Raw genomic sequence first — 19,766 nt, forward strand, 5'->3', positions numbered from 1 at the left:
TTACTGCAGAAGTCTGCAGTTTCAGAGCAGTAGTCGGCAGATGGTGATGTGCAGACTGTGTGGTGAACATTTGTTCACGAGTGGAGAGAGCCCAAATGATCCACCAGCCAATATACCCGAGAAAAATGACTGCTACTCGGTTCGATCAGGGTTGTATCATGTTATTTTAAAGCCCTTGGTGTGCAATTGTTAGGAGATGAAAAATACTCGAATACTCGAATATTCGATCGGAGAATATCAGAGTACTCGAACTCGGGATCTCAGTGCCAACTTTCACCCCTACTAATGATACTAAACAACATCGGACCAATTCCAGTTGGCCTCGGGGGTAAATGCGGCGTGTGTGTGCATGCGCGCGTGCGCGTGAAGCAGAAATGTTAAAGTGGTCATATTACATCTTGTACCACACCTACCGCATCGCAGCAGCACAGCAAGTCACACACCCCCGCTGTCAGGTCACATATGCACCCTGAACTGTCCCGCAGTGCGTTTATTTGTTCTGCAATGAGGATCGAGAAAGACAATAGCCAAGTCCACCACCGCATTCAGTCTAAGGCAATAGCCACCGCATTCAGTCTACAAACGCTCTCCAGAAGGATATGCCATGGCTCCTCTCTTGAGAAGCGTGTGAAAAGCAATGTAGAGAGTCTACTAGAGACCATACTTACATACACGTCATGAACAGCATGTAGCAGTGCAAGAGCCTCTACAACTACAACCATGCGGATCCTTTTCTTCCTCATGTCCGTATAATTATACTCGTACATGTACTACATGTACTTGTAGGTCGTCCAGCATGGTTGAGATGAAGTTCTCCTGTCCAATTATTCGGCAGCGCTTGTGCTCCGTGTACATGTATCCTGCAATCGTAGTCCAGCATGGTTTTTGTGTGTTGAAAAGTGATGGTTTCTTCTACCTTAAGCAACTCGAAGACAGCTCAATATTTGGATTTTGCTCATCATGAGTTCAGAGGTCTAAACAGCTATTGTGTGTGTGTGCGTGCTCAGTGAGAGGAATGCAAGGTGGATGTGTTGGAGAAACCTTTGGTGAATTGCTTGGTGCATACCTGTTAGGCTTGTGGCGTTGTAGCTCTCGGAGATCTCCACCTCGACACTGACCTGTACAACAGTGTCATTGAAGCGGTTCACAGCACAGTCCGGACACGCAGGCGAACAGCAGAACAGACTCAGGCTTGCCCGACGCCGGCTGGTCGCCTCCTGGGCGTCTGCTGTCAGTGTGAACGTCACGGACTGGCTACCGGGCAAGAACGACAGGCTGGCGATGGTTTTGTTGCCGTTAATGTATACTCCCAGCCCTGCATCCGTCGTCAGGTTTAGTGTTACTGGTACGTCACTGGTAGCCGGGGCTGTGCTGGTAGTGAAGCTGCTCTGAGTGGGCGAGAACGGTGCAGTAACTGGAAAGGCTGTTACCGGTGTAGTGGTGTCTCTATTTGCAGCGTCCGCAACAGCTGAACAGTAATGAAAGACAAAGCAAAGCCCCCATAATGCCAATGCACTTAGCAACGTGTACAACAACGGATTGCCATTCCATTCACATTGAAACATGCATTTAGACTTTATACGGAACTATTAAACGTCGGACTTGATGTCAATGAAAATTGTTTGCTTGCTGTCAGCCTGCCGACGCTCTATTCTGGGACTAGGAAACAATGTGACTTCCTCCATCTGTACCTGCTTGCCACACGTACAAATGTACTGTACTGTACTGGATGTCAGATCAGCACCGTGTCAGTATTCGCGAAGGCAATTACAACAACCAATACACAATAAAACTTTAACTGATGATGCTGAACCTCGATATATAGCACCATGCCAGTACTGTACATGACATATATGTATCCAGTTCAAGAGGCTTACCGGCCACCAGAACACTGCAAACCGCCTCACTGGGCAGCGTCATGGCAATATCCGCATCCAGGACAGCGCACACGGCCGTTACGTTCATCTCCAGCACCGGTAGATAGCTCAGAGTCAGCACACCTCCGACCCTGGCAGCGGGATGACGCAAGACGAACCTCGGCGGGAATACGTGCAGAGCAGGCTCTCGGCTGGACACCAATACCGTCACACCTGTAGACCCGGGTGAGGTGATGTTGTAGTTGTAAATCAGGGTGGGATGATGTTGCAGTTATAGTGAGAACAGAGCGAAGGAGAAGCACACGCCGGTACATCAAGTCGATCAGGCATATCATACAGCGGGGACTCAGTGCAGTACATGTACCTGCACTGAAATGATACATCTGCCCACACACTTAGCTGTACTGGTATGTACAGCACATGTACATGTACTGGAATGCTAGTGACTACTAAGCAGGAGCGTTCCACTGGAGAATGTGTAGTACAGCAGTGCAGCCACCTTGTGTGGCCCCAATCCGGCATCAGTTGCTTCTTTTCTCTCCTGACTCCTTTCCTTCATGATCCACTGGTAGTGTTTTTGTTTTTTAATAAAAGGTTTAAAACAAAAGTGTGTAGTCTGACACTGTAGTGCTTTACAAGTAGCACTGATTCCTTTGCACCCTACGCCTTGTTTCAGTCAGCTCTTGGAGAGCAAACACAATTCTATATTTTTATGTATGGTTTTCTTCCAACCCCCCAGGACTGGGCAGCTTATTGCGTACTTGGTGGCAGGTTTGTGTAAATGCAGAAGTAACAGAACTCCCTTGAGTGTGCTAATGGCATTGGGTAGCATCAAACGTCAGAATTCCATCGTTTCTCATGATGTACTCAGCTACATGTCTATGCATACTACGAGACGAGGGGTCAACCATGCGCCATGCAATTTTATGTGCAATCAAGCGGATAACATACAGAATATGACAATTCTGAAAATGAGGCGTGGAGGAGTTTTCTGTGGTGCTGCATACTCTCAGGAGTCGTGTACTCTTCGTGGTGTAAGCAGTAACCCGCGGTGAGCTAGTGAAGACCAAAGATGAAGAGCCTGGCTGCGTGTACTCACTCTCCCCTCTGTACTGATTGCCAGCGTGTAGTGACATTGCCGAGCACGTGATGTTTGCATCGCCGCCGACCTCCATGATGTCATAGTAGACTGTGGTTGTGCTGGCGCCAACCCGTGCCTCAACCGATGTTTGATTGAAGACCACGTACAGCCGGGCGCCATCTGAATACACACGAGAACATGTACCGCATGCACACACACACGCACACACACGCACACACACACACACACACACACACACACACACACACACACACACATACACACACACAATACAGATCGAGACGCTTGGAGCAACGAGTTGTGCTGGCTCAAGAGAGTACTCAATACACCTGGTCATGGAGCCTTACGGGCGTGTACACATATAGATAAGGGCACAATAGAGGTTACGTCGGTGCATCATCAGTTGAGATGCATTGTATGGAATGGCAAAAGTCGCAGCACAGCGAAAACGAAAGCTCTGACTCGTGTTGTTTACTTAGCAGCCGTAAACGAATTCGCTGGCTCGCCACCATGACATTTGCAACCTCTATAGGGTCGATGTTGGTGGCTCTCACCCCTTCTTTGCCTACACACTCGCCGCTGGAATGATGTACCGCCGGGGACAGAAATCTAGCAGCCACCTACTGCATGATAGGAGTTTGGCACAGCACAGAATGGCAAACAGAAGCGGCGCCGTGACAAGTATCCTTACCGGCTAGATTCGTAGCACACGCAACAGACACTGGTGTATCACGCACTGGCTCACTGTGAGAAAAAGGCACAGAGCAGAGAAACACACAGGGTGAGTTCGCAACTCTGTGTACATGCACTATGCAGCTACAAGACGTGAAGGAATACAGAGAGCCGCGTCATGTTCCGTTTGTTCTATTTACTTCATACGATTCGAGTCTGACAGCACGCGGTCACTGGCCAAATCGGTTATTGTTAAAGGAACATCTGATCAACATTGAATGACATTTCATTTGTTGTGGAACTACCTACAAGCAATTTTACAGCTTGTGCGCTTGTCAGAACCATAGAATGCTGGCGTGTGAGTTGACTGGGTGACACGGTGTATATGGTAAAGATATTTCACCAATGTGCTGAAGTAAATACTACTCTTAGCACTACGGTAGATAGCCGTTGCGGCGCGTCTTGGAATGCCGATGGTGTTGGTCAGGCGATTGTACTTTTGGCAGCTGAGTGGTTTTGGCGGTGTCTGCCGAAGACGGTGGTGACCTTGGTTTGCCATTCCTTGTGGTAATGATTCCCAGGGCCAGTGTTCCATCATGGTAAGGTTTGATGAGTCCAATCCAGCCCGTTAACGACATTGGAGTGACAGAGCTGAGACATGCGTAAGGTGTACACGTTTGTGTTCCCAAAGCTCAGAGACAAAGCAGATTGTAGTGTTGTAGTCACGCAGCTGAGCTTTGCGTCATAGCACGCTGCTCACGCTGCTCCGTTGCCTAATAAGGGTGTAAACAAAACAAGCCGAGCTGCCATGATGAGTGCGAGCAGACAGTAGACACGAGTTGGTTGTCGTAAATCTGACTGCACTTGTCAATTAGCTGTGCTGAGAGTGGGAACCTGTCCACGCTGCCTGTCACACACACTCCATATTCTCCAGCAAAGTGATGAGTTCAATGTCCTCTCTTGTTTATCCCGTGCTCCTCGAGCTGCTTCACGTGCATGGTATCATGTTCAGCACGGGCTCACTACCAATCCGGGTGACATGCTGCTATGCCGTCGTCTTCCATCTTTCCAAGCCGGCAACAAGCATGCGGTCATCAGAAATGCACCAAGCCATACACGCATCCACTGCACTTCATGAAGTAGAACAGCCCTGGTGGATAGAGTTCCAATCTATCCTCACACTAAGCTGATGAAGGTAGATGATGACTAGGCAAAAAGGGTATTTTGACTCTTTCCAACCAATTACAACACGCCGACTCCCCGGTCAGCAGCCTTGTGCTTCACGTGGCAAACATTGGCAATTGGTGACCTGCATGCCACATCCAGGAGTACTTGCCTACTACTACTTGGCCAGTATGGATCTTGGGACTTTGCCGCTCCGGGACACCTATGCCACGGCCCTAGATAATAGTAGATATACACAGAGGTATTCGACTAGGGTGGTAACCTGGTAAGTCTGGTCTACTGGAATGGGCTGTGCAGCACAGATTGATGCAGAACTGAGCAATGAGAATTGACCAGGCATGGTGATACATGTTCTCGGAGTTGGCATCAGTGTTTTCGTGAACGGAGCTCTGGAAAAGAGGCAAGAATAGGCGTTTCTGGCATCTGTACTATGTTGGTTTACTAAGAAAACATCAACATAACCGTTATTCTGCAACGTTGGATTCTAGCAACACATATGAATGCTACGGCCGCAGCAAGAGATGCCAGACAAGCCGAGCATGCACAAACAAATATCGCCACACTGGCGGCACACATTCTCTTTTGGGTTCCTCTAGAACATCTGCCTAGAACGCTGCCCGAAAGACGGCACACGAACTGAATACACTCTCCCCGGTCAAGGTATGTTTCCAACTCATTCATACTATGCCTATTGTAAAGCCAGGTTCCCTTGTTCATTTACCGTACTACGTAGTACATGTTTTTGGCTTCCACATCACCACTATTTATCACGCAGAGAAGCGTGCACACAAACACATCACCACCGTCAACAAGCACATCACCAACAGACAAGCAGTGTGTACGCACTAACTGACTAGCGTAAGCAAGGAAGTAACAGTGAACTGCTAGCAGCAAAACGTTAACAGACATCGTGTCAGGTTGTTGTTGTGACAGCCTGCTGGTGTTCAACCTGCTGCTTCTGACAGTTGACAGTAGTGCAGACTACACTACACTCTGCATGCCACCATCAACTGGAACTGCAGAACACTGTACACAGGACATACTGTGAAGTTATGAAATTACGACTCTCCAATTAATTAATAAACATGGTACTGTAGCAGTGGCTGCTTTCAAAATACGTTCACAACACAACTGTGAGTCCGGCAATCATGAACCAACAGCAGCACAGCATGTGCACCATTCATTGTACACACAGCGCTATTGACATGCTGCGTCTGGAAAGTATGCATGGTTTGACACGGCCCGTCATCCGGATAACTCAGATAACTCCGATAAGGTACAAATTCTAGATAAGAGTTCTCACACCAGTAATTAGAACTGTTCACAGCCATGTTCAGATCACGTGTACATGTACTGCTATGCTATTGATGCATTGGCTACTTCACGAGGTAATCTAGATACTGCCTGTGGATACAACCAAAAGAGTACTTATCTTCCACCATTGCAGTCCACTTATTTTTTGTACCGTCAAGTAGCCTAAGTTCCTTGCATGTGTAGCATCTGCAATGCCTCTTTTCACTAAGCTGTTGCGCCGCAACTCCCAATGCCGACCCATGCTTTCTTTCACAGTATGCATGCCAATATTATCTGAAGATCATTCTCCGTGATAAGGATTCATTTGAGCAGTGCAGATCATGTTCTGCAGAACGTCAGTGTCAGCCCCATAGTACCATTGCTCAGTGCCATCATGGCTGCCAGCCACACTTCAAGTACAACATGCATCAGTGGAATCAGTTTACTCTGCTCTTCTTGTGATCAGGATCAGACAGGGTGTCTCTGAAAGATCATACCGACTCAGATAACAATTTCAATGCAATTACCCTGCCCATCCCTGTCGATGCAATTACCCTGCCCATCCCTGTCACCCTCTGAGTCTGAAACAAGCCGCCGTGTTCGACCACCCAGAACCATTCATGCTTGTAGCAGCAATCGGAGATCTACAGCATGATAGCGTTGGAGAAGAACCTGCACTGGTGGAGTGCTTGGGATTCCTGTCATGTAGATATTATGCTGTACATACTGCCCATGTAGTTCTTTCCAACCATACAAGCTACGGCTACAGCTGTACTATGCGCTCGGTAGAGTTGGTACACAACAATGGTGCATACAACCGTGAACATGAGAACACGAAGCACCAGCATAGCACACGTAGCCAGTAAGTCGTTGCTACCATGTACCATGCAGGACCCTATTCTCCTCACCCTACGAAAGTGCCATGTCTACAGGGAACACAATCATCATTCAATGTGCCGTCAGCTAACTCAATGTGACTGGGTACTGGCTGTAGACTCACACTCCAAGTCACCCATGGACTTCCCACCATTGCCAGCAGCAGAAACTAGCAGTGCCTTAGGCTACAATGAACCTTCTTGAATCTTGATCACCATGCATTCAGAAACTTTCAGATCAATTGCTAATTGTTGTATGGTATTAATATTATACTACTGGTGATAGCCGCCTTGTACTCTATACCCCAACCCGAGACACTCAACATAGCATTGGCTCCAAACCTTGTTTACGGAACGGCACCATCAGAAGCTGAAGGTAGCTAATCACAGTATACTCCATTCGAGACAGAAGCCGAAGTCCTGGACCCTATGCCAGTTATGGTACTGTAGCGAAGATTGTCAGCCTACCCGGATGTCTGCGCACTGGGCTCTGCCCCTGGGTTGGACAAGTCATCTGGTCCGTTATTGCAGCTGACGTCATTCTGACAGCTGACCCATAACCAGGCTACTGCCAGTACTGGTGTTGTAACAGTACTTGACATGCTGTTGACACTAGCTGTGGGCATTGGTAGTGTTGACAGCACTGTTCAGTTCTGCATCCCAGATCAGAGACTTCATCAGCTTCAGAAAGCGAGCACTGCCAATTGGCCAAGCGCATCGACCTTCATCTACTCACTGTGACTGCATGGCTGCTGTGGCATCATCCTGGTCATTCGATCACTCATGTAAGTCATGATGTAATTGCCACATAGGCAGATAATATCAAGTATGGGTTTGTGCATGACCAATCAATCCCGGTCCGCAGAGTGCAGTAACTGTTGAACGTGGAGTGGAGTGGAGATCTCACTGACACCACTCATTGATGGCCGGGTTATGCCCAGCGCATACATACACTAGATCGACTTTATTGCCATCATAATCATAATTATACTCATAGGGTATCATCATGATCATTGTCGGTTTGGTCTGCGATACAAAACAAAATCTCAGCAACAACCTGGACTGGACCATCGATGGAGCGCATGCTACTGTCTGTACTCGCGGATACTGGAACTCCTTCACTGGGCTTCAGCTCCCTAGCGCCATAGCCCCTACATGTGATGTAGGCCATGGTAGACCCCTACGTACTACTACAATCATGTAGTAGTAGATCTACTACACTACCACGACTACAGAGTACAGTACAGAGTAGACTCTACAGCGTGTGTATCTGGTGTATGGCACACAGCTAGCCGGTTAGGTACTTCGCGGTGTTGTTGTCCCGCAGCCGCGTTGTGCGCTTGCCTCGCGACACGTTGTCACTCTGGCGCCGATTTTACACACCTTGACAGCTGGGCAAGGGCTCGATCGATGTCGAAATGGGCCAGGGATGTCTCGGTGACCTGTGCAAAATGCTTGGGCCTTCCTCGGCTTTGGGGTTGGCCATCTCGCAATGATCCGCGGCAGTCCGAAGGTACATGTACGCGACACCGCTTCCTAACCCGTTGACGTTGACCTACCATGTGCGGGACTAGAAATTGCTCTCGAGCGAGGATTTATAAAACAAGTCGATCTCATCGTCGGAACGGCAGAAGACCTAATAGGTAGTTACGGGTGATTTCTTGCGCAAGGATTGTTATAATGTTAGTCTCCCACGCACACACGGAACGTAAGTTCTCGCCTAGCGGAATGAGCGCCCCCAGCGCATTGGACAATGGAACTGCGTCCACGCTCGGCGTGGACGCCGCGACCAGTAATTTGAATGCCGTCAGTACCTTCAGTCTCAGCCCGTTGGATAGCCTAAGCACTGTGACTCTCCTGCCGAAGAGCTGCGCCACGCGTCGTTCCTCTACTGGCTCTAGCAGCTCATCCACGTTGTCCGTGCGAGTGAGCGAGTCCGTCCCTACCGGCGCTGGCCACAAAACCAGCACGACGAGCGACGAACGCAGACATCCCACGCCAGTCGTATGCCGTTTGCCTCGTATTGACCGCATCGACCCCACCGACCAGCGACTGGGCAGCCCACTAGCAGCAGTCCTTTCAGAATCCGCAGTGAATCTCGACCGGCGACTCTCGTGGCTGCGGCGGGCACAAACTGCACGGTATGACTCCCCAGTCGTCAGCGAACAAAGCAGTGGAGGAGACTCAGAAAGTACAAGTCGGCGGCAAAGGTGGTCGATTTCTGAGAGTTTTGGTGCCGGCGAGAACGAGGAGGAAGTGTCTTTGCCCGTAACGCCTTCGGCAGGATCTGCACCTTCGGAAATCTCGACGTTATTGGACGGAGTCGAAGCAAGTACGTTTGTATTTCCTGATGAGCAGCAGCCAGAATCTCCACCAGCGCGGGCCGGGATGACGAATCGACGTCATTACAACTCAAGCCCGGAAGCTCACCTGCAGAGCCCGGCCAGCGGTAAAGCAGATAAGGCTGAGAGTGGCGGCAGTGGCCCAGGGATGTCCAGACGCAGAAGCTCCCCTACTCAGATCGCCAGCAACACACGCAGCCAAACCAGCCTGGCCCATCCAATGGCGAGAACACTGAGCAGAGCCAGCAGTGATCTATCGTCGGAGCGCATTGCCACAGCATCATCATCGAAATGTCATGGTAGTGTGGCCTTGCCCTGTGTGGACACACGACCACTGAGTAGCCGAGGGAGTGCAAAACGAGTCACCGAGATAGCACACGCGCGTGAGATGAAGACCTTCACGCCGCCAATCAACCCAAAGATGGCAAGGCAGTCGAGGAGTGGCTCTTTCTCGGGTGGCACAACACTACACACCCAGTATTCATTGCCATCGTCAACAACAACCAGCAGACCAAGAGCGGACAAACCCACAAGCCCGCTACATAGCCTGCCATCGCCTCCAGCTGCTGCCAGCTCCGGAATGAGAAAGTCCTCAACCAGCGGGCTGCCAGCGCCAGTACCTCGCACGCGATTTGATAGAAAATCAATGTGATCAGCCATCCTCCGTCTCACCGAGCCAAAGAACATTACAACGTTGCATCGGATCTCGGAGCAGGGAGCAATTATTCGCGTATTCAACCTTCTATACCACTAGAATACGCACCAAGTTTTGCAATATACTAGTAATTCCAGATACAAGAGAGTTGAACTGTAGAATTTTACCACAATCTTTTTCCAAATAGTTCTCCTTGAATTCCGATATTTATATCGCAACCCATCTGTCTTTATGACACCCGATCACAGCACTGAGTACAGAAGAAATGTTACCAACTTACGCTTCACATCGTTGCCTTTGACCTTATTTTGCTGTTTACGTTTGAATACCAGAAGAAAGATGATTTCCCAATCAAGTACACAATTGCCAAAAAGCCTCATCAACTCCATGACTAAAACAACTGATGTGTTGAGTGTCTGAGCATAGGGGACGGTGATGATGTGTGTGGGTGATGGAGATAATTCTGTCTCGCCGAAAGCAGTTCCAACACACCACCATTTCTGAGCCGAGACGTTGAGAACGTATTGAGACAATCAGCGGAGTAACGGGGACACAGCACGGTTGCGTCAATGAGTAAGCGTGCATTTCCGCCTACAATACCAATGTATGTGTACATGCACATGCTGCACTTCTCTGGATGTACATCACACATACACACACATACACACACATACACACCTGTCCCCGGGGAAAATTGCGGGAAAAAATCGCAAAAAACGCGGGGAAAACGCGGCATAATATGGCATAATTTGCGGTGAATTTGCGGTAAATATGCGGTGAATGCGGCAATTTTCAGTGAGTATGTAGTGAAATCAATCAGTTACAAGTCTCTGGTGTAATCACTCGTCATATTTGAGTAAAAAGCCGCCACGATGAGACGTTGCTGACCGAACAGTGCACTGTGTGTACGTGTTAGTGCAACAAAAAAGTTAAAAAACGCGGGGAAATCGCGGAAAACGCGGTCTTTTAAAAAATTGCAAAAAACGCGGAAAAAACGCGGCCGCGGAATCGCAATTTTCCCCGGGGACAGACACACACACACACACACACACACACACACACACACACACACACACACACACACCTCAGACCTCAGACCTGCCCATCGCGGAAGCGATGATAGCGAACAGCTATGTTAGACATAGCAACACACACACACACACATTTGCACACACAGACACACACACACACGCGAGCGCGCGCGCGCGTGCAAATACACGGATATCACTGCGTGACCGAAAGCTACATCTCCCGAAGAGCCAGAGTACACCCTCAATCCACCATGCACAGGCCTTGCTATTATCCGCTGTGCAGGCTAGTGCTCTGACTGCCGGCTTACAGGGCAGTGCATACCAGCGCAGGCTTTTCAAGCACCGAATGGCTAATTCCTGGCTTCCCGCTGTGCTCTCCTTGATCACATGACCATGCCTTACCGCCAGAGTCTGGACAGGTAATGTCAGCGGAGGCGCCTGAGAGCTGTCATTGTGACGGCTTGGTGACGTGCACCACATACTCATCATCGCAACTCCAGTACATTCTTTTTTCAAATCCTACTTAGAATTTAGGCACGAGGCCTGTCACATACACAACAATTACAACAGGGCTATGTTCTCCTGTGTATAGCAGTGCATTGGCCAGGTTGGCCGGTCATGCAGCATGACAGATGGCAGAGGCTGCACTGTTAAATACTGCCATCAGCGGGGCAATGCAATCACTGGGAAACAGCTAGGACAGCCTGTCCACGTGGGTATCGGTCAGATCTACAGTGCTGCTCGGTGAAATCCGATCGCGTGAGTCAAGTTTACGCAGCCCTGAACCAGTTCACCATCCCAGTGTGCGCAGGTCTAGGGCTGCACAGCGCCACGGGCATGGCATTGACTCGCTTGATCGGATTTCATTGATCACTGCACTGTACATGTACACTGACAAGATACACTGAGGCACACATCAAGGCTGTCATACTCAGTGTCATGTGATATTGTCATACTGTGCACGGCTGTAGTCACAGTACTGTACGGGCTAAGTGCAGCGTCGTGTTGTTATTGCAAAAGGATGACGCACAGCCCAGCCACATGTGCGCCATCTCTGCAGACAGTTGCCTTCATGGGTGGCCTTGCAGCACTACCAGCACAGGAAACTTTCTTGACTTGGAACGGAACAGCACCACACAGGACCACCCAGCAAGCCTTCCATTTGCACTGAAAGTCTTGCCTTGCTGCCAGAAACTGGAGCCAAGCCCCTGCCAGGCCCTTATAAACCTAGTTCATCTGGGGATATAGAACTGTGTGCTTGCACTGCAGTGTTGGCATCAAACAGAACTGCATGACGAAATGGAAATCCCTGGCTTCTTGCGGTGGCCAGGTGGAATACATGTCATAATGCAGAGCAGTCTTTTAGGGAAATTAGGGGAACCTTGGAAACGACCACCTACATCAGTGTACATATACATGTAGCTACCGTGCACGAACGTTGGCTCCACTACAAGAAAACAACCTCAACAACAACAAACCGCAGAAGGCGGGAAAAAACCTTTGTACGTCTACCATCAAGAGTCATGATATTGGGCTGCTCAGCCATTCACCCAAGAAAAGCTAATTGCGTTCGGACAAACACTCTTTCAGAGGGATTCCCCTTCAAATGCTCTTTTGGCAGCCATGATCAAACAAACCCAACAGCTACAGTCCAAAGGTTTCATTAAGTGGAAAGTCGAGGCATGTTGGACTTTGAAGAAGCCACTTGAGCACACCTGCATTGGCTCCTATGCGTGCAGCAGAGCACAGGGAGAGCCGACCTCACTATATCCTCCCTACTCCTGTAGTCTAGAATAGAGAAAGGGAAGTCAGGTCTATTTTTCCAGTAAGTTTCATCATCTACTTAGATCTCTTTCTCTTTTTGATCTTTTTCTCGATGCATATGGTATGCTGTGATGTTGAGACACGTGTTTGGGCTGAACACTGTAGACCCTTCATTGTCCTCTGCATCATCTTCCTTATGGTTTGTTGGGCTGTGGAATTAGTACCAGTGAAAAAGTACTGAGATGGGCAACTACTGCAGTGCGTTTTGACCGATCCCGAGCAGCCCAATCAGTGTCTTGCATGTAATAATGTGATCATTTCCCCAATGAATGCACACGTACTGGCGTACACTGTACGGCCATGGCAGGAACCGCAGCTTTAGTCTAGACTAGATACATAAGAAGCAGGATTGCTGCGTCAACTTAACACGATCCACAGATCACCACAGACACTCTTACTACGGCTTGCCTTCCCATGACCTCATGACCAAGCAAGCTTCACTACACCCATGTGGTCGCATGTGGACAAGAGCTGACCAACATAGCATCACTTTACCATTATGTAGCATCACGTGACTGCTCAACGAGGGTTTGTAACAGCAGTGAGCACCAGTAAGGCACTCATCATGGCAGCTTAGTGTGTGGTGTTGTTTGTTCCACAGTTGTCATGCCCTGTACCTCAGTACCATGTGCAGACTATGCAGTTTGACACCTGGCTGACACACCACTGGAGCCTGTGGTCCACCGGAACAGTGCGTCACCAGCACGCACAGAGGCCAATGGGCCTAATAGCTCCCACTGTGAGTGTCCCAGTGGAGTACCAGAGATAGAGATACTCGAACTTGCAAAACAACTAAGTACATTAGCCAATATAGGCATTGTAGCAGTCTCACTGGTCGCATTATTTTGCAAGTGCCGTTCCCACCAAGAGTTGCTATAGAGGGTGCACAGGTGAGCAAGCACATTTCCAGGGTATTTAATCATACCGCAAGTCATGCACTATCAGGGCTTACTCAAACAGGATAACCAGGCTCTGATCGTTGACGGGCTCTGTGACTTCAATCGTCCGCTGGCATGTAGTCAGCCCTGGTTCAGTGCCTTGTCCTGCTCGAACACCATGCATGCAGCAGCAAGATTACGGTCGGGGCAAGCATATACACCCGCATATGCATAACGTACACACACACACACACACACACACACACAAACACACACACTCACACACATACACAGACACACACACACACAGACACACATACACAAGCAAGAGCAAGCGTACAAAACACACAAGCACCCACTCGCACTCACATGCATGCGGACATGCATACTGATACATACATATGCACACACACACACACACACACACACACACACACACACACACACGCATACACACACGGCACATGCACAAACGGTAAGCACGGAACATATTATTACATAATTGCCGAACATGCAACATACACATGTGATTCACAAAGCCATAATTATATCACTTTGGGAAGATCCAGTGTACAGTGGTCCCTCTATAATCCGGCACCATTTGTGCCACGAAAATCTGCTGGATTAGGGAGGGTGCTGGATTAACAAATCTGATTTACTGCTGCAATGTGCATGAAGAGGACATTTTGGCTACTGAAAATTGTGCTGGTTTATCGAGGGTGCTGGATTATAAAGTGCCGGATTAGAGAGGGACGACTGTATTATTATGCCTTCAGGATGCTCGTTTCGTTGGCTTACCATCACCCGTCAAGCATCAGGGATAACACATGATGAAAAGTCAAATTGCCAACCCACTTCCAACTGAAGCGCCTGTACTACTGCATGTCAGCAGCCACTTCTCACAGCATCTACCGTAGTGACGCACGTAAAGGCACATGCGCTTATGAGTGAGTTTTTGCGTTATTTGCTATTTTCGGGGGGTCGTTTTGTCTCACACATAGGCGCATGCGGTTGAGTTGCTAGTGTACCGGTACCTTGCATAATTATGCACATAGTGCGATACCGCAATGCACATTGAACTATGTGAATATGGTGTTTTTGTGGTGTCTGTGTGTCGCGGGATGGACTGCATTTAGGTTCACTTATAAGCCCATGCGCTTATTTGTGAGGGTGTGCTTATGCCCAAGTATAGGCACACGTGCTTTTAAGTTTATGCACGTCACTACGGTAGTCGATCTGCCAGAACTTCGCCAGAGAATCCTGCTAAGATGTATACTGCAGTACTATTCCTGAAGCAGTATCATCATCCATAGGATAATGCCACCAACATAAGAGTAGCAGTAGCCCAGCTAGTTGTATTCAATACACAACCAGACGGTGGCTGCTACTAGTATCAACATACATGCTACCGTCGTGGACATGGAAATCCAGTCAAATGGCCGGGGCCGGCGCCCTCAGTGCGTACAGAACGTAAGTAGTCGTTGCATGCAGTGCACATTTTTATCCGATGCGGCTGGCACGCGGCAGCGCATGTGTGTACCGCTTACCCACGGCTGCATGGCCAGCGCCCTGGGCCGCCAGACGTGCGATCGGATTTCCATGTCCACGACAGTAGAACGCATGCCACTGACTGATGCACCAGTTGTAACCCGCACACTCCACACACAATTGTTGGTATACAGCCGGTGGATGATTAAAGCCGGGCGAATGTTGCACTATAGCATGGGCTCGAAGTGCACGTTTGGTAATATTATCTTGAAGGCACAGTGACTCTGGATTGTCGACAGAAAGTGACGAATAAGCACGTAGTCACAATTGACTGCGGGTCTGTGGTACTGCAAGGGTGTACTGCACGCACAGTGGCAGTGCACTAAGCAAGCATACTGGGCAGGTGTAGAACTGAAGAAGAAACGCCAGTCATACTGAGGGGGGGGGGGGGCATGGTTCCCAGTGAGGCACCGGTCGTGACACTCGGACTGCCTGTTAAAGCACACAGTGTCAATGTTAGACCACGCAATGTGGAGCACCTATTGCGCGCATAACCCATGGCCGAGTCAGATGTCCGGGCAAACTGCTCTATTCGCATACTGCATCTCCATGCAAGTGTGTTGGATACAGAAAGGACTCTAAGACATTCCATTCATGCCATGCAACTCCAGATAAAATCTATTACCAAGCCGAACAGCAGAGCAGCTTCAAAGTTCTGTCAGAAGCAAGTGTGTTCTGGGAAGGCATCTCATCATATTGATTCTCCGGACACTCTCCTGATGACTACCATTAAACCTCAGAGGAACCCAGGTACATAGCACAGGCAGCAAGACCAGTTCAGGAGATGAGACGGCTGTTTCTGCAGTGCAACTCGAATTCCTTGCACTCGGGATGATCATCAGACAGCGGCACTGATCACTATATTGTTCCAAGCCGGCCAGCCTATAACGGTAGCCAATGTGTGACTACTAAGCACGCAGGTGCCAGTGAACGTAAAAGTGGGTCAGTGCCACTAGCTCGGACCAAGGTAGAAAGGCACGCACCAGTGCAAGCAGGTAGAATGCCTGCTACCATCGGAGCAGCACTAGAGGTGTGCTACACTAATTGGTCGATGCGACAGGAGGGGGCACTAAGAACTGTGGCTTCAAAACGTAGCTAATGTGATGGAAATACTCCATGATGAAGCCCCAAGGATGCCGGAAACTTTGGAGTTTGGATTTCAAGTCCAGGTATGGCAACCATAATTATGACGCCGCTGCGCCCCGAACACTATGAAACAAATACCGAGCTGGTGAAGTATGTATGGAGCCTAAAACACCAGAACAAAGACCTACGAGATTGGCTGGTCCATCAAGGAACGTGCCCAAGCTTACACTAATGTCACCAAGCGCTGCAATTTATGTATCACGGCAAAACACCACATCAGCATATCCGATCGCAGCACCTCTCTCAACAAGCGAACGGAGCTCGTGTCAAAGTGTAGGCACTCTGCCAAGTCCCTGCTTGGCAAGTACGCAATCACGTGATTTGCCACCACATGGCGGTCGACAGCCACTTGCACCCGTTTGCAGCCCTTTTCAATACGCGTGTAGTAAATTGCAAGTAACCTCGCTTGCCGTCGCGTCACTTCATTGTCCTCACCTATTCATATGAGCATACTACATACACGATGTATAGAGCAAGTGCATCGTCGCCTTTTGCTGTACTGTGCTATAGGTGTGAGCATGTCAGGGACGAAGGCAGAATGGTTCATGGCACACCCGGGTACCAGCTATTTCCGCGTATCTTCCACGGTCTGACAAAGCAGCTTGAGTGTTTTGCAATTGCAAGCTGCATGATACTGGGCACGCAGACAGCCAGGAATGACTTGGACTGAACCCCTCTGCGCCCCTGCACGTGTAGGGACTGCGTAGCTGAATGAGTTGTCACATCACCATGATCACTCGCTCCTCTCAACAGTCTACATCATACATGGACTTAATGATTATTGTAATATTGATGTGACTATGACCGTAGGCTCTTCAGCAAAAACATATTTGCTATTTTACTGTATCGTTTACAAGACTTGTAACTCACCCCACACAGTCGTCACCGCAAAGTTAGCACCAGCTACTGCCACCAGCGTCAGGAGCATACGCACAGTTACATAGCAGCGTGTGTGGCACAGCAACATAGCGGTTCTTGTAGACCCAGACGGGCCAGAGTGGTATCCAAAGCCGATCCGTGGCGTGTGTGCAGAGAGTGAATAGCCGTTAGCCTCGCCTGCAGCACAGTTAGTCTGTGTGATGTTGGCAGCATTGAATAATGCTGCTCGTTACACTTTCCGGATATTCTGCGAAGTTACTTAGTTAGTTAGCAAAGCCACGATGCTGCATCTATCATTCTATGTCCTCCCTTCCTTGACAGGCCCCTAGAGGTACAAATGCAGGGGCACTTCATACGCCTCCAATGCTAAATTTTACAGTCTGGCTTTCAGACTTCAGAAGTAGTTCAGTGCAAAACACAGAGCACCATGATCATAGTATTCTAATAGTAAGTTAGTTCATCTTTCCACTCGTAGTCGTACTCAGTGGTAGAGGCAAGATCCGAGCCTGATTCATTTTCTGCTACAACAAGAAATGAAGCTGCTTTATTTTTTCAAATGCACCAGCATGCAGCTAGCTACGCGGGCATGCATGGTGACAGTCAGTGTAGACTGTAGTGTAGGGCCTAGGCTAGGGCCGGCTAGCGTCCTCGATAAACGATGCGTGTAGTTCCCCTGGCAACAACTAACACACTTCCTGACCTTCTCGCGGGAAATCCAAAAACATGTTCCTACATGCATGTAATGCAGCATGATGCTGCATTCGGTGCAGGATACTCACGAGCCAGACATCAAGCAAATCAGGATTTTGTTTCTGTGATCGTGAACGAAGGAGACAGTCGATGCTTGTGAAGACTGCCTGTAGTTCCTTGTTCTATAACGTGCAGGACGATCTTCTCTCCCAATATCAGTGGCGATGAAGGACGCCGTGGCCGGAGGTCAGTTGACGATACATTATCCATTGGTGTTCCCAGAAATATTTCATGCAGTAATATCGTGACAATTTATCCTGTCCGTTGCTCGGCTACTCTTAGCTAGGGGAATGCAGGTACAGTACATACAATGTACGTGCGCTTATTGATCGCACAGCATGACGTCGGCAGGTGAACGCCAGATTTTCAACCAATTTGCTTGAATCGGACAAAACATTTTTTAAGATTGATAGATTTGAACATGCATGTAGTGTGTTGCTGTGGCCTTTCTCTTCTCACTTTTCAGTTGCCAGCACTAAAATGTAGTTTGTGTGTGGATGCATGTTTACGTGTGTGTTTGTCCCCCGCGTACGCCCGTGATGTATGCTTGTGTGTCCTTGTTCGTGTGCGAATACCGTCGTGTGCTGTGTGCTGTGCAGCCAGCAAAGTGCTGGCGTACCTGGCGCAGCAGAATCGGCCGTACAGCGCAGGTGAGTGGGATGCTCTCTAGTGTAGTTCTGTTACTGCCAGTACACTGGGATGCCTTTGCGCCGGTTTTAGTCCGAGATTTGCGAGCACAGACCAATTTGTACCCGCAAATGTTGCAATTGGATTCAATTTCGAATGTAGCACATTCACCGTGTTCTTCATCTGGTGTGCAGGATACTGAGGACAGACAATGTAGAACAACTTCTTGTGGCGCCAGAATAGGCCTTATGCACATTGTACAGATGCACGAAATCTCGTAGAATCCCGTAGACCCGGTTGGGTGTTGAATGTGCAGAGCCCTATTGTGGTTTCTTCAATTTCCACTAAGAAATGGGCTCTGAAGGCATTTCATACGAAAACTTTTTTTTTGACTAAGATCTAGCTAGTTTTTAGTTCTAACCAAAGTGAAAAGCTGGAAAAGCGATTGTTTGCCATTAATTATGAGGCTAAAATTGGTCAAATGTGCATGCATAGCACACAATGAACACCCAACCGGGTCTGTACACACCTACGGTCCTAGTACAGAACTTTGTACATCTGTACAATGTGCATAAGGCCTATGGATGTGGGGTCGACGAGTTAATCACAGGCCTGTTAGAACTTGACTTGATACCGTATGCACCACGGACACCCATCATGGATTTGATGACTGATACGCTCCTAGCAGTACCATCACAGATTACTGCACATGTCTTGAAGCCGATGTCATGAAGGAGGCGTAGGGTATCCAGTACCCATGCCAGAATGAACTTGGCGTTCAGGCAGGAGTGCGTGGTGAAATAGGGCCCATGCACATCAAAACTGGAGGACATGTGTCACATAAACTGCAGGACATACTCTGCCCGCTTCGTTTTCTTTCCTTTGAGCTCTGCAAATACATCGCACAAACTGACCATGCCCTCGTCAGCCATGGCTAGGCCGTACACTTCATGGCTTCTTGAGTTCCCCAGTATCTTGCTGATTCCTTTTACTTCATCAAATATCATCACTCCTTCGCCAATCGGAGGAAAGCTTTTATGATGTGCTGCCTTCTTCACACCATCATGCACTTTTTTCTGGAA

General features: G+C 48.8%; 2 protein-coding genes across 2 annotated transcripts in view; one reads left to right on the plus strand and one right to left on the minus strand.

Moving 5' to 3' along the window:
- LOC135817224 (tectonic-2-like) overlaps positions 1-17,853 on the minus strand; it is a 25,040-nt gene extending 7,187 nt beyond the window's left edge. Inside the window, exons 1-7 of the mRNA XM_065330352.1 lie at positions 17,299-17,853; positions 13,809-13,899; positions 3,671-3,723; positions 2,977-3,138; positions 1,878-2,090; positions 1,067-1,468; positions 414-499 (exon numbers count right to left, since the gene is read on the minus strand). Of these exons, the coding sequence (XP_065186424.1) occupies positions 414-499; positions 1,067-1,468; positions 1,878-2,090; positions 2,977-3,138; positions 3,671-3,723; positions 13,809-13,899; positions 17,299-17,395 (1,104 nt within the window). The 5' untranslated portion in view covers positions 17,396-17,853. The remainder of the gene's footprint in view (positions 1-413; positions 500-1,066; positions 1,469-1,877; positions 2,091-2,976; positions 3,139-3,670; positions 3,724-13,808; positions 13,900-17,298) is intronic.
- A 224-nt stretch (positions 17,854-18,077) lies between these two features.
- LOC135817238 (homologous-pairing protein 2 homolog) overlaps positions 18,078-19,766 on the plus strand; it is a 33,621-nt gene continuing 31,932 nt past the window's right edge. The window contains exons 1-2 of the mRNA XM_065330364.1: positions 18,078-18,243; positions 18,657-18,707. Of these exons, the coding sequence (XP_065186436.1) occupies positions 18,222-18,243; positions 18,657-18,707 (73 nt within the window). The 5' untranslated portion in view covers positions 18,078-18,221. The remainder of the gene's footprint in view (positions 18,244-18,656; positions 18,708-19,766) is intronic.

This window comes from Sycon ciliatum, chromosome 5 (genome assembly GCF_964019385.1).
Source record: "Sycon ciliatum chromosome 5, ocSycCili1.1, whole genome shotgun sequence".
Lineage (NCBI taxonomy): Eukaryota > Metazoa > Porifera > Calcarea > Leucosolenida > Sycettidae > Sycon > Sycon ciliatum.